The 14719-nt window shown below is 46.4% G+C and overlaps 1 protein-coding gene across 4 annotated transcripts in view; it reads right to left on the bottom strand.

Annotated features, from left to right (window-relative positions):
• SH3PXD2A (SH3 and PX domains 2A) overlaps positions 1 to 8395 on the bottom strand; it is a 269997-nt gene extending 261602 nt beyond the window's left edge. Inside the window, exon 1 of one of the 4 annotated variants that reach the window (XM_075757990.1) lies at positions 8024 to 8395. In XM_075757990.1, coding sequence (XP_075614105.1) covers positions 8024 to 8095 — 72 coding nt within the window. In that variant the 5' untranslated portion in view covers positions 8096 to 8395. The remainder of the gene's footprint in view (positions 1 to 8023) is intronic. The other 3 variants (XM_075757991.1, XM_075757988.1, XM_075757989.1) reach the window with 3 other exon arrangements.
• Positions 8396 to 14719: the final 6324 nt, after the last annotated feature.

Here is a 14719-nt window from a genome sequence, read left to right as displayed (position 1 = left end):
CTTCTTCATGCCCGTTCTTTGCAATGATGACTAAATGATGCCAGACAGTAGCTTGGGTTACTCTTATGTTGAGAGGATTACCTGCTTAGCTAGTTGATGTTGTCTCACTGCCCCCACCTGCCTGTATCTGTGTGTCATCACTTGTCTTAATAGCCCAGCACAGAGACCATCTTTCAGGTCTGTCTGCACAAGTTTTAGTGCAAAAGCATCCTTGCTTTGTAATAAAGGCTCTTATGCATTCCAAAACCCCCCATATTTATAAATACATACAATAAGTATACTGTATTACTGGCATTTAGTGAATGCACATTTGAAAGACTGACTAGATTATTATTATATATTCACCTAGAAGGTGGTGCAAAAAGTGAGCAAGCTAAAGTGAGAAAGTTCTAACTAGGTTGTGAGATTTTCCACTCTAAAATCCTTTCAGGCAAAGAAATTCACCTAGTTCTCTTGTGCGCCCCCAGTCCCCAATGTGGTGATGTCCCTGCCTAGAAGAGGATAACAAAGAGATCCTGGAGAATATATTTTGTTTTTATAGTAAAGACAAAGGGAGATCTACTACATTAAAAACCATAGTAATTACAAGGTTCTCCTTAAAACTTTCAATAAAGCCTCTCTTTAAAGGTGTGAGCCAAGGCCTAGGGAAGCTACTAGGAGGTTTTTTTCCGTTGACTCGACTGTATTTGGTTTGACACTACCTGATTAAGCAGCAGACACCACCAATTCCAAACAGTATGCTACTGTGCAGCTCTCTGCCTTCTTCATACAATATTTACACAGCACGCTCCAGGCGAGAAGGTGTCAGCTCTAGCTACAAGAAAGCATTCAGCTTCACAATACCAAACAACATACGGCGCTGACAGCCCCTTCTAATGATCCTGCTCTTCTCTGTGGTTACTGGGGATCAGTTCCCTCCGCGCGAGCCAGCATGGATTAAGAGGACACAGCATGAAAAAGGAAGATTAAAAAAATCTCACATTAGAAGGTCCAGCTGTTTCCTCCCAAATGACTAAATTAGAGTGCATGTACGTCACCTCCTGCCTCAGGTAGGGTCACATTGAATCCCTCTTCCTGTTTAATCCATATAAAATGGGAAATGGGTTTTGAGGAAGACAATGACAGAATATGAGGGTAGTATTTTTTCAGGCTGTGTACTTTTATTAGATAAATTCAAGACTGCTTTGGAAGCCAAAAAAAAAGAATAGAAAAAGCTGCCATACGCTTCATGGGTGGCCTTGGGCCAACCACTTAACCTCTCCTTGCCTCATCTTCCCAGTGAGGATACTGGCATACACCCTATCTTGTAGGGATGGGAGGAGGGCAATACCTTTGAGCTGCCCATCTCTCTGAGGGCTGGGTGAGCATGTGGGAGGAACAGATGGGCTGCTCTGGGATGCAGGAAGTCTGGGCTCCATTTCCTATACCACTACTTGCTTCCTTAGGATGCCTGTTCATCTCTCCAGTCACCCCTTCTGGGAAAAGGGCATGATTTGGTCTCTCCATTCCTCTCTCTCTTAGCTCAAAGCAGCGAGCTGGCATAATTTTGACTATAACCCATCAAGCTGTGTTGCACAAGTGGGGTGCAGCACCCATCAATGCACTACTCAGAGGTCTCTCTCATGAAGCCAGAGGTCACCTGCAGCTTGCAGCAGCTGAAAGCATTTGTGCTGTCTCTTAGGTCAACATCTCCCTGGTAAACAAGTCCCAGTGAAAGCCAGTAGTGGCATCTCAGTCACTTCTAAAATGTAACTTGGAGGCTTTTGGAGCTCTTGCCCCCAGCTCATGGGCTTGCTAAAAGCTTTTTCTCTGAGCTTCCCTTTGGCTGCCCGCCCAGGATGCTGCAGGCTCAACCACAGGACAGCCAGGACAGGCAGCCTGTTGGGATTTACCGCCTCCTGTGTTATTTCATTCTGCCCTGACCACAACAAATTAGGACAATTACCTTGTCTCTCTATTGGTTTTTAATCTATTCCTAAGGCTGGGGACAGCCATTTACTTTGCAAACTGCTGAATTTAGATACTACCGTCTCTTGGCTGAATGTTACCAACAGACAGCTCTGCTGGAAGAAGGGACTGTGAGTGCTCCTTGATCTGCTGGGCTACCCTACTGCATGCTGAAGAAGCCTTGAATTATAGAGGCAATAACTGCCAGACAGTGCATGATGAAAAGCAGGTAGATGACAAAAGCATCTGAGCCATCCTCCTCTGAACAAGCTCAAAGGACTGTGCCTCATGTGGGCACTTTGTAAGATAAGGTAATATAGAAAAGACCTCCAAGAAAGACAATTACACACAGGTATGGCACGTGAAGGCTAAGAGGATGCTGAGAAAAGGAAATTAGTGAATCTTTCAAGGCAGTGAATAAGAAAAACCTGTACATTACATTGGCCTCATAAAACAATGGTGCCTAAGAAGTAAAAAAAAACAACAGGACATGGAAACTAAACCCTCTGCTGTTACGGAAGAATTTCACTTCCATCAACAACTAGTTGCAGTAATAAGGAAGAGAGAAGCCCTCTGAGCACTAGTGGGTACATACAGCTTTGGACCAGCAAGGTTTGATCTCTCTCTCCTGCTATCCCTGCTCCTCTGGCCATTTGGTTGAACCAACCTGCAGAGAACTGTCTATCCACAGCTTTAAATATTTCTAGGTATTTCTAAAATATCTGGAAATACTGACTACTTCCTGTCACGTTTCATCAGACACTAGAAAACAATCAAAATTTTGTAGCCTGCAAAAATCGTAAGATCTGCAACTACAACAGGCAGAACAGTGGAAATGATCCTTAACAGACATACGTTTACCCCAGCAGGGTGGTGGTCTACTTGCAGAGAAAGCCACTGCACAGAAGAGACAATGTTTTACCCCAGTTTGCTTTCTCCTGAGCTCTCCTCTACTCTGCACACAGGGGATCACAGCCACCTTTGACATAGCCCTTGCCAATGCATGGAAGTTCAGTTCTGAGGAAAGATGAAGTCACGGAGCTACCTGCTAATTTTCTGGCTCTCTCCTGGCACCCCAGGCAAATATAATAGTAATAATAATAATTCAGACCAGTGAGTCAAGCTGCATCATGACCCCTGGAAGTATGGCCACATGGAGTGTCTTGATGGGGAGAGCAGAAAATGGATCCTAAGTCCTAAATAGGTACTCCATCTACTCATCTAACACTGACTGCCTTCTGATTCACATCAAGTGGCTCACTGCGCTCTACCTGCAGGCCACCAGCCACGTGAGCTCCAGGTATTTCACATCCTGTTTGCTCTGGATGACATCTGGCTCACAATCTCCAGATCTGCTAATTAAAAGGGTCAAAAAAAAAAAAAAAAAAGCCAGGCTGAGCCTTTCTTACCCATGAGCTGCTGGTACTCCTAGCACGAGTGGCACATGGAGCACCTCAATGCAGACCTGCAGGCAGGGCCACACTGATGACCCAAGCAGGGGAAATCCAGCTGCTTCTCCTATGGTAGCAATGAGGGACCAACACAGGAACAAAGATCCTTGCCACTATACCCATGACACGTCCAGACCCTCCTCATCAGAGCCAGCCTTTGTATAACCAGCAGCTTGCAACAAAGAGAAATAAAGCCATGAAGATGCCTGATCGCATCTGAGTTGCTCTTGAGTAAGCAGGAGCAGCTAAGACACAAGGAAGAGAGCTTGACCCTAGCAGTACAAGTATTTTCTTCAAAGCATGCTGACTTTTTATAACAGGTCACTTGTGACAAGCACACTCACAGTCCCCTGGGAGCAGTGCTGAAACCCAACCCAGCAGGACTCAATCCCTTACAAATCAGCAATGCCAGTGCTCTGAAGAGGTTAGCAACCACATCCATGCAACAGAGAGGTTCCTACAAGAGCAATCTTGACACATTCAGAGATGGCATTAAGACATAATTACCCCAAGGAGGAATCAGGACATTATGCAGATTTCATCTCAGATGACTAAAATCAGTAATGCACCTCACACTAAATGGAAAGAGACAGGGCAGCCACTTGTAAAGCAAAAACATTTTACCTTCCCTCCAAGCTGTACAAAGCTGAAAAACACACAAAGACCAACTGCAACAGGAGTAGAGTACTGCTGGGAGAGGAAATCTCTACTGATGTATCTATCCCTGTCCTTGGGATAACACAGGCACACTTAGAGACCTCAGAAATTACCTCAAGCATATAAAGGTCTAGTGAGACAATGCACATCAGTAACTAATCAGTCGTCTGCGGAAGAGCAAGTAGTAAGGGAGGGGGGTGGGGGATCCCATTCATTTGGCTTCTAATGAATGTTTGCCATCACCCAGGTCCTGCAAAGCTGTGAACAGGTGAAGGTGCTAATCTCCTCTCTCCTCTCTGAGAGCAGGATCAAGCACATCTGGTAGGCAGAGGCTCCCTGCAGGGCTTCTCAAGGAGTCAGACATTTGGGTAAGCTATCTGCCTAAAGATAACCCGGAAACAGGGAGAGGGGAGGATGTCTTGTTTAAGCTCCTCGATGGATGGTTAAAACAGGTAAGCATCAACAGTGGGTCTTTTTAAATAGAGAATGCATTTCTGGTTTGGGATCATTTCATGTTTAATTCAATCGCAATTTCAGACTAAAAGCCAGAGAAGCTACCCCATAAACAGATTAAACTTCAACAACTGAGACTTTCAGACTGTTTAAAACTTAGCAGGGGCCAGAAAAGGGATTTGGATTTTGTTACCAGCTTTTTCTCTTCAGAATGATTAACTGACACCTTCAACCATTAACTGCAATGTCCTAATCCACCCAGCCTCACCACAGCACTGCTCAGCCAATGTGTGACCCCTGTTGCATCAAGGGTGTTTCCAACAAACCCAGACTTGACCTTCCTGATGTTGTTCTTTTGAAAAGAAAAGGGAAGGGGGAAAGCAAGGAGATTTAACATTTTTGAAGTATTATCAAGCGCAGATCAATTTTTAAAAGACCATCAGTATCGAGAAAGAATAGGAAATTAATTTGGAAAGTCAGAAGCTGTAAGAGCAGCTTTAGCTTTTATCAGGGATATAACATACAAGGGGCATGTGATTATTGATTCAACCTTTTATTTATCCTTTCACATGCTGCCACCCAGGGCCCCCAGTCAACTGGGTGGTGTTGCACTGCCCAGTGGCTGATAAGGATGCACTGCAGATTCCTTCCCTAGTAGCGATTTCCAAGGGGAGGACAGAGCTGGCTGGGTTCCTATCAAATAGCACTGGATCCAAGATTTTAATCTCTTCCCAAGTGCAGAGCCCTACAAATCTTCCAGTGAGGTATTAATCTCTTCAGACGTTTCACACATAGGGATCATAGGAGGATATGCAAAGCTGCGTTCTTTCTTGTACTTTGTTGAGTCAGGGCCACAAAAGCTATGCTCATATCATGAAAGACATCAGCTCCAGGGAATGATTCCTAGCATCTAGGCCAAGCAGTGCGAGGGCTTATGTGCTACTCACATTTAGCCCTCTCCACATGCCCACAATGCCTAAGACTTGCCTTCATCTCTCCAGGCTCCACCGTGGCCCTGAAAAATCACAATTAAAAGGAAAAGGATACACGTTAAAATGCCTGCAATACCTGTGTCACCATCCACCAGAGAAACACATCATTAATACGATGCCAAGGTACATGTCATATGGCCTTAAGGCATGGTCTGAAGGTGTTTAGGGATGTTAGAGGTAGAAAGGCTTTTTAATATTACAGAGCCACGTAAGGCAGAGAGCACCAAGCTTTGTACTCTCTAAACTATTCACAAGCAACGGAGAAAGCTAAATCCCAAGTCACGTTTATATTCATTTCAGAAGAAAATAGTTGTTTCATGTTGAAAAAAAGAGCACAGAACCAAACTAACAAGCGATCAATGGATCAGACCCAGGGAATTAAATTCTTTGACAGTGTGGGTTCACTCCAGCCAAAGCCAGATGAAAGGCTGCAGCACATGCATCTGCAGCAAACTGCAATTTAGGAAATGAAGAAGAGTCCAAGACTTTTGGACCTGTGGGCTAAAATGGGTGGCTACTATTGTTAACTGAATTACTCCAATGCTTGTTTGTGAACCAAGACCCTATTATGCTGAATACTGTACAGGCAGAGATTAAGTGGACAAAAGGCAGACACAACATTAGTCACCCAACAAACCATTTAGTTTGTGATTTTTTTTTTTGGCCAAAAACTGGACACACAGGGACATGGAACTGTTGTGCAGAGGACAATATTAGAAAAGGTGTATGGAGAGAAGGACGAAGGGGAAGAAATAGATTTACCACTAGAAGCATTAAAGAGAACTTCTTGGAACAGTTTAGGTTACTATTATTAAAATGCAATGGCAATGATCATCAAGGAAATACAGATGTATGTTTCTGCAGGAAAACACAGGAAATATTTTCTTTCAAAACTAAATACAGGATTTAAATCCTTGTTTTCTGGTTATTTTCTAACAAATAAGAAATTAACAATGTCAATTTCTCTTGGCAATCAGGAAGGTAGATCTTTTGTATATCTTTGTATGTGGCAGATGTACTTCTCTGATGCTGAATTGCCGCCACCTTTCAGGTGATGTAACAGCCTGCAGCTGTGTCAGCCACAATTCACAGCAGCAGCTTGCAAAAGCTAAAGAAGCCTTTCCCGCCTGGAAGCTGTGAATGACTAATAGACTGAATACACAGGTCCAACTGGCAACCTGAGAGGACACGAGACCTAAAACTTCCACTCCTATAAATTGGGCACAAGATGCTTAATACCATAGTAGATGAGAGCTTCAGCTTTACATCTACAAATCAGCATCTCTCAGCAACATAGTGCCCTCTAGCTTTAAGCTGGGTTATGGTTTAAGCCTTAGAGAAAAAAGCTCGTCAATATGAAATACTATCACAAAGGTTCATGTCCAACCCTTGGCCTTACGTTTCAGGCAACCCATTCAAATGTTGACCAGCTCTGAAGAAATCCAGCAGACATGCAGTGCCAGGAAACACAGTATACTCAGAGTGATTTCACACCAGACACAACACCCCCTCAGGCTTTTCCTTACCAAAGCTGGATGATTTACCTTCTCTATATACAAAATCAACCTCTTGTGTATTAAAATACAGGTTGTATTCTGAGGAAAGAGTTAAAGGATTTGTTGCAACTAAAAGCCAGAAACAGCCAGAGAGGGACGAAAAGATGTCTTTTCTACTTATGTGGATGGGCAAAAGCTACTCCACTGTATGCTGCAAACTCCTGCAGGCAAAGACGCTTCTACATAACACCCTGCAATACTGAAGTCTGGGAAGGCTGTTAAAAATCTCCTCTGATGCTGCTCTTTTGGCAGTAAGGTGTGAAAGGAGGAAGGCAAAAGAGAGATGAAAGAGATCCCAACTGCTGAGTCTGCCTTGATAACCACGCAAACCAGCTACCCCCTCAAAAAAAGTCATAATGTAACTTAGGGGAGAAAACTAGTAAAGATGCATTCAGCACCTCTGGCTCACTGACCCTACAAGCAGCAGAGGCTTGCTGAGCTCCCCACTGGGTACTCTGTAGTGCCACGGTCAGTATGGAAACAAACCGAGGAGCCGAGAGATCCGTCCCATCCTGTCCTGGATCTTGCCGGGAAAGAAAGGAAGATCCACCTTTGGAAGGGAAGGAAACTTCAAAATGATAACATTAAAAAAAAGCCAGTAGAAAAAAGGGATGAGAAAGGGTGAGAAAGAAGAGCTGCGTTTCCATTGCAAGCTACCTTTCCGTACGCCGAGCGGGTCCGCGGTGCCCCCGGCCGCCCGCAGCCTCGCGGGCTCCTCACCTGCGTCCCTCAGGGCAAACGGGGAGGGCGCGCCGGCAGCCAGGGCTGCCCGGGGGCGGGTGCCTTGCCCAAGGTCAGCCGGGGGACGGCTCCCCGAGGCAGCGCCGCCGGCTCCGGCGGGGCGCGCTTCGGGCACCGCTCCGGGCCCCGTCCCGTCCCGCCGCCCGCACACGTGCGCCGCCCCCCGCGGGCAAGCAGCCCACCCGGCAGCGGACTGAGGGCTCGGCCGGGCTCCACCGCCACTCACGTAGTGCTTCGAGGGGTTCCTCCGCTTCTCCACGTCCACCACGTTGGCGTCCAGCACGCTGTAGGACAGCATCTTCGCGCACGCCGCGGCGGGGCTCCGCCGCTCCCTCCCGGCGCTGGCAGCACCCGGCGCTGGCAGCACCCGCCGCGGCGATGCCGGCCGGCGCGGCGAACGGGGAGGGCGAGCGAGCGGGAGGGAGGGAGGGAGGGAGGATGCCCCGGTGTCGGCTCCGCCCCGTGCCGCGGCAGCGGCTCACCCCTTCGCGGCGGCGGCAGCCCGACTCCGCGCCCTGCCCGCTGCCTCAGGCTGCACGGCCAGTGCAGCGGCTGCGGCAGGAGGGGCAGGGCCCAGCCGCCGGCCCCGCCCCCGGACGGCCCCGGGGGGCGCCGGCGGAACGGGACGGGAGGGGACCGGGAGCCACCGCCCCCGTGTGGCGGGGGGCGCGGCCTGCCTTGAGATGGCGGCCGCTCGCCACCTCTCTCTGGGTGCCCCCTTACACCCCGCGCGGGTGGGGGCGAAGGCCTTGGCGGGGGCCCTCTCCCTCCCGGAGCCGCACCCGACCCTGGCGGGGTCCTCACCCTTCGCCTCGGTCCGGGGTTGCTGAGAGCGGCCCGGACTCGAGGAGACCCTGGGGGAAGGGAGGTTGCCCTACCGTCCCGGGGCAGAGGAAGGGCGGCATGCCTTCGGGGGCTTCCATCCCTGCATAAAGTGTCCGCAACATCCTCCCGGAGCGGCCGGCGAAGGTCACACCAGAAACCCTCCAGCAAGCGGGGCCGAGCCTGCAGCCTACCCGCCTCCAGCTGGCAGCTCAAGGCCGGCCACCGCTTCAGGAGGTCCACACTGCCCCGGCCTGCAGGGCCGCAGGAGGATCAAAGCTGGAGGAAGGCTGCACATACTCTTTGTCATCCGGGCTTTTAGAGCAATAAACCCATTTCAGCTCTTTGTATATACATACAGAGATAAATGAGCATCATCTCCCCCTGTCACACTTCAAGAAGACTTTGCCCTAGAAATTTCAGGTTTGGGTGGCAGTGGTGGTTTTTTTTTTTTTCAGTAATGCATCATTACTTTGCATATGATTATTTGCAACTTACATCAGAAATGGGAACTGATGTGTGATCTTCCAACCCTCAGCTTGTTTCATGACATTCATTAGCTGTTCACCAAATTAAGTCACTAAGATCTCTCATTCCTCTGAAGCCTCTTCAACAGAAGCCCATGCAGATTTTCCAGTAAGCTTCCAGAGCGTCACTGACATCTCCAGACCTGCAAGCGTAGGAGCGCAGAAAGGTCCCAGCTCCTGGCAAAAAAGCCCCATATTTACAGTGAGATGGTCAATCTCAACGTGATTTCATTATACGCGCTATAGGCACAGTTTCTGAATCACAACTTTTAAAAGCGTTCTTAGCCCTGCAACAATGATCATGAGAGAGAAACCAGAGTCACAAAGCCATAGATAGTTGAGCCTGAAGGCTGATGTTTGAAAGTGGTTGGTTTCAAACCATAGCTGGTTTCCACGAGCAGCTTAAAAAAAGAAGGAAAACCAGGAGCAGCACACAGCTACCAACTGCTGCCAGGTGGTATCTGCTGCATAATGCCAGGGAAGTATGCTCTGAGCCAGCCTTCTCCTCCCTCCTAGGCTACTACACATCTTACCAAAACTAGCCAACTGACCTAAAATGCTAAAATCCTGGTGTCCCACCTGAGGGTGTGTGCAGGCATACGTGAGACCAGCTTTTGGTAACAAGGAGGGTGATGGAGATGAAAAGTTGTGCCTAGCTCTGTTGTCATTTTTCAGGCTTGTCTTTTCTCCTCCAGTGCACCCTCTTCCCTCCTCTTCTTTGAAGGACTTCCCACCTCTAATCCTCACACATGACACAAGGCAGCAGAGCAATTATTTACATTAGAAACCTTTACTGTTTAGACTGGCCAAGAAGTCCCTGGTGTGCAGAGCAAACAAAGAAAATTCTTCCCTGAAAATGTAAATACTCAAATAACCCATTGATAAAAATATGCCTGGCACAGCCAATCTTTTGGGTCTTGGATGCCTCTTTCCTGTGGGCCATTATCAATATATATCACACATTTCACCCTGTCCAAAAGCCATTGTCCATCATATGTGAGAAGTCATGACAGTCGAGTGAAGTTCCCACTGACTGGAAAAAGGGAAACATAATGCCCATTTTTAAAAAGGGAAAAAAAAGAAAGACCCAGGGAACTACAGGCCGGACAGTCTCACCTCGGTGCCTGGCAAGATCATGGAGCAGATCCTCCTGGAAACTATGCTCAGGCACATGGAAATTAAGGAGGTTATCACTGACAGCCAACATGACTTCACCAAGGGCAAATCGTGCCTAACAAATTTGATGGCCTTCTATGATGGGGTTACAGCGCTGGCAGTTAAGGGAGGAGCAACTGATACCACCTCCTGGGACTTGTGCAAAGCATTTGATACTGTCCTGCACATCCCTGTCTCTAAATTAGAGAGACATGGATTTGATGGATGGACCACTTCGTGGATAAGGAACTGGCTGGATGATCGCACTCAAAGAGTTATGGTCATTGGCTCGATGTCCAAGTGGAGATCAGTGAGGAGTGGCGTTCCTCAGGGGTTGGTATTGGGACTGGTGCTGCTTAACATCTTTGTCAGTGACATGGACAGTGGGATTGAGTGCATGGTCAGCAAGTTTGCTGACGACACCGAGCTGCGTGGTGCGGTCGACATGCTGGAGGCAAGGTATGCCATCCAGAGGGTCCTTGACAGGATTGAGAGGTGGGCCTGTGCGAACCTCATTAAGAAATTCTTCTCTACAAGGGTGGTGAGGCACTGAAAGAGGTTGCCCAGAGAAGCTGTGGGTGCCCCGTCCCTGGAAGTGTTCAAGGCCAGGTTGGATGGGGCTTTGGGCAACCTGGTCCAGCAGAGGGTGTCCCTGCCCATGGCAGGGGTTTGGAACTAGATGGTCTTTAAGGTCCCTCCCAACCCAAACCGTTCTGTGATTATATGAAAAAAATATTGAAAGGTCACCCCCATTGTTAAAAACACTCAGGATTTGTTTTAAATCAGCTTTCAAAACATTTCATTGTGAGGCAAAGAGACAAAATACATCATTCTCCAAACATTCTGCCCCATCCTTCCTGACATTCTTACTAACTGGCATCTTTTTACTGGTATTCTTCTCATCTGCACTTGTAAGGAAGGAGCTGCTATTTTTGGTCCAACCTGAGAATGGTGCTTTGAGGTTTGTGCTCCCTTGGTGTCTACCCCATACTTTCATGGCATCTGGTCCACCATTCACCTTTCCTCTATGCAAGACAACTTGATTCTCCACCACTGTCGACAACCTTCTCCAGCTGCAAAGCCTGCCCAGCCCTTGTACAGATCTGGCTCCCCTCCTCTGTCTGCTGCTTTTGTGTTCACCGCCACCTTCTGCTCTCCTTGTTTCTTTGCTGCATCCCTCCATCTACATAGGAAAAATACATGTTGCTAGGGGCATGGATTGTTCTTTTAAAATATGTACAACACCCAGTCTAGTGGGAGTCCGATCCCAGGCTATTGCAAGACTGGCAGAATACTGAAACCCCTTATTATGCTGCAGGCTTGGGAAAATCTGCTCCTCTCTTAGGCAGCAGCTGAGAAAATGAAGTTGACTGCACTTCCCAGCGTTGTGCTGGAGAGCCAGGCTCTGGCTGCTGCAACTGAACAAGAGAAAGACTGTGTATGCAGCGAAGAGCACGGCAGGTTCATTGGATGACCAGCCCCACGTGCTAAAGAGCCTAGGACCGTGAATATACATTCTGAGGCACGGCGAAGTTGTAGGGAAATAATAACTAACTCTAGAGATTTGAATTCTAAATCTCCTAGTGTTTATATTTTTTTCTTAAAGTCTCCATTACTGAAGTCCTACCATTACATGGGAATATTGCTATTATCAACAATTTTAATACACATATTAATAATATCAACAGTTGATTTAATAATTCACCTTTACAGACTCATGCTTCCAATAAAATTCACCTGAGGAATGCCCTGGGAAATTCAGACTTCTGAAGACTGAGATAAATGAGCTATTTTAAAAGCTTTTTTCTACTCATTTGCTAGGTGGGTATTTGGGCAAAGATTTTTTTTTATTATTTTTTTGAGCAAACAGGTAATCATGTTAGCCTCAGATCTAATACAGCTACAGCCTGGCAACCTAGACTCTGCTCCAATTACAGCAAAAGCTGACGCGTGACAGAACGTGTGTGTGATGGTCTCAGAGCTGGAGCATGACTTGAGTTTTCGTATTTCATATTTCAAGACGATTTTGTCATGCTCACAAGTTTTTTGTAAGTAAGCATTTGAGTTGTAAATTGAAAACACTTGGATCGTGAAATCAGTGAGAAAATAAAACAAGGGACAGGCTTTTCTGTGCTCCATTAGGGCCATTTCTAATGCCTCATTAATTCATGGCATATCACCATAGATAAGTACACCCCTCTGAAATATTAACCATACTATGCTCTAACAGCCCTGTCTGTTGTGGCTGGAGTTGTTGTTAAAGGCAACTTTTCCCTCTTGATTTTGCTTTTCTGTTTTCTGGCTGGGCAGCCAGGTCGAACAGTGTTTTCCTGTCCCACTAACTAGGGGAGGCTCTCAGGGGGCTCAGGTCCCTGGAGGGAAGCAAAGCACCCTGTGAGGTCAGCCCCTTGGGGGAAGGGGAGAATTGCACTGCTGTGCATGACAGATTAGCCACACAACTCATTACTGGCAACTAGAGTTGCATGCATAATCTGCTAGACATGGTACAAGAGACGTGCCCCTCAGGGTTTTATTTGGCTCTGATGTGCAACAGCACAACACAGAGCCTTTGTTACACTCCCATCTCAGCTTCTGTACTTACAAAACCTCAGCTTCTTAAAAGGGTTGCTTTCCATGCAGTCCTTCCACTTCAGGGTTTCAACATACACATCTTTTGACAGGAGCGACAAGAATAGTAGAGCCTGTCTGGCATTCAAATCTCAAACTCTGAAACACAAAGCACAATGCGATTTTTTTTCCCTAATTTTTAAAAGCCAATTGCATTTCATCTTCTTGGGAGATTACTGCTCTTTAAATGAAATTCACTCTGGAGTTTAATAGGCCCAGCTAATGTGGTAGAAGGGAGCCAAAGAAACCAGCTGCAGTCCTGGCAGAGCAGCCCCCCGAGCACAGTAGTGTGCCCCTTCCCCTCCCAGCCTCCTCACCAGAGTGCTACTTTATCAGCCCCTGCATGCAATCTAGTATACTGGAAAAAACAAAATAATCATTCCCCCTGCTAGCTGTGTACATGCTTTCCCAACGGCATAACAGCTTTTACTTACATTATGAAAGAGCTGCTTTACCATCTTGACTTAAATTATAGATTATCCTTTTCTTGAAGCAGCTATCTTACAATTTAACCCTTTCATGACTAACATTATTTTTCAGTCCTCTCTTAGCAGTTGTGGATGAAGGATTTCCAACGGCAATATATGCATTGCACAGTCTGCTTAGGGTAGTAGGAGCAAATTGCAGAATGTTTTTCATCCACATACACCTTGTACTTTTCCATTGTTATGAAGGCTTTATAGATATCTGTTGACATGGTTAAAAAAAATAAAGCAAGCCCAAACCACATTTTTCTTGATGTATTATATACATGTCAGGCTTACATTTGAGACAGCTGAAATCTATCAAACTGATCACAGGTTTGGATTGGGATTCCCCAGGTTTCTTCCTGGATGCTATCCCTGACTCCAGTGGCTCTTGCTGTTCTCAAAATAGCACATTTTGAGACTGGCTTCTGCTTCATCCTCTGCAAAAAAACTTGACAATCCATTATTGAAAATGCAGGCTTGTTACAAATAAAGTCAGTCTAAGAAGTAGTCTTTCTTCGCATTTTCTTCCCATGTACATGGACACCAAGTCCTCTATATTAACAGATTTAAGATTTCCACCAAGCCCTTTTAAAACTTGCATTTCCTTGTTCACTATTTTTACTCACTCAACCTCTTCTGAAACAAACCCTAATTTTATGTAGCCAAACATCCCCTAGAGAAAGTAGAAGAGTTTGTCTGCCAGTATCCAAACCAGAAAACATTTGACTGATGGACTGTGAATTATACAAATGTATCAATAAAACCTTACAAAAAGTTAGTCATGGAACTGCAGTTAGATCATAGATGATAATAGCACAAGCTTGACACTGTAAGGAGAAACTTGTAACATGCAACCTCTACCATTCAGCAGTGGAGTGCATTGATTTTTTTTTAAGTTACCTTCATGCAAAAGTGAAGTGGTTTTCCCAGTAGAGAGACTTCTTTAGGAAGAATACTTTTGGACCTCCTTAGCAGCAACATCAGCCCATGGGTAGATATAAACAGTATTTTCTTCCCCCCAGTCATTCCCAGGTTAGACTTTGTATGGCACTCGTAGAGATGCTTGGAAAACCAAATGCCCTGTAGAATGTTTATTGCTTGGCAACAAGGAATGATATCATCCCAAACCAGCAAATATCTTGTGGAAAGTGGAGCTATAGTTTCTTTAGTTCAGGGCCTGGTGTAGGTGTGCTTCTCAATTTGGAGCAGTGGACACACCATCCACATAATTCCAGGCATCTATCTGGATCCAGGCATGCGTAAAACTATGGCCATGCAGCACCAGGGATGCAACCCTAAAGACGATTTCACTAACAGGAG

Source organism: Balearica regulorum, chromosome 7 (assembly GCF_011004875.1).
Source record: "Balearica regulorum gibbericeps isolate bBalReg1 chromosome 7, bBalReg1.pri, whole genome shotgun sequence".
Taxonomy (NCBI): Eukaryota; Metazoa; Chordata; class Aves; order Gruiformes; family Gruidae; genus Balearica; species Balearica regulorum.
The sequence above is the reverse complement of the archived record's forward strand: the minus strand, read 5'-3'. Positions and strand labels throughout refer to the sequence as shown.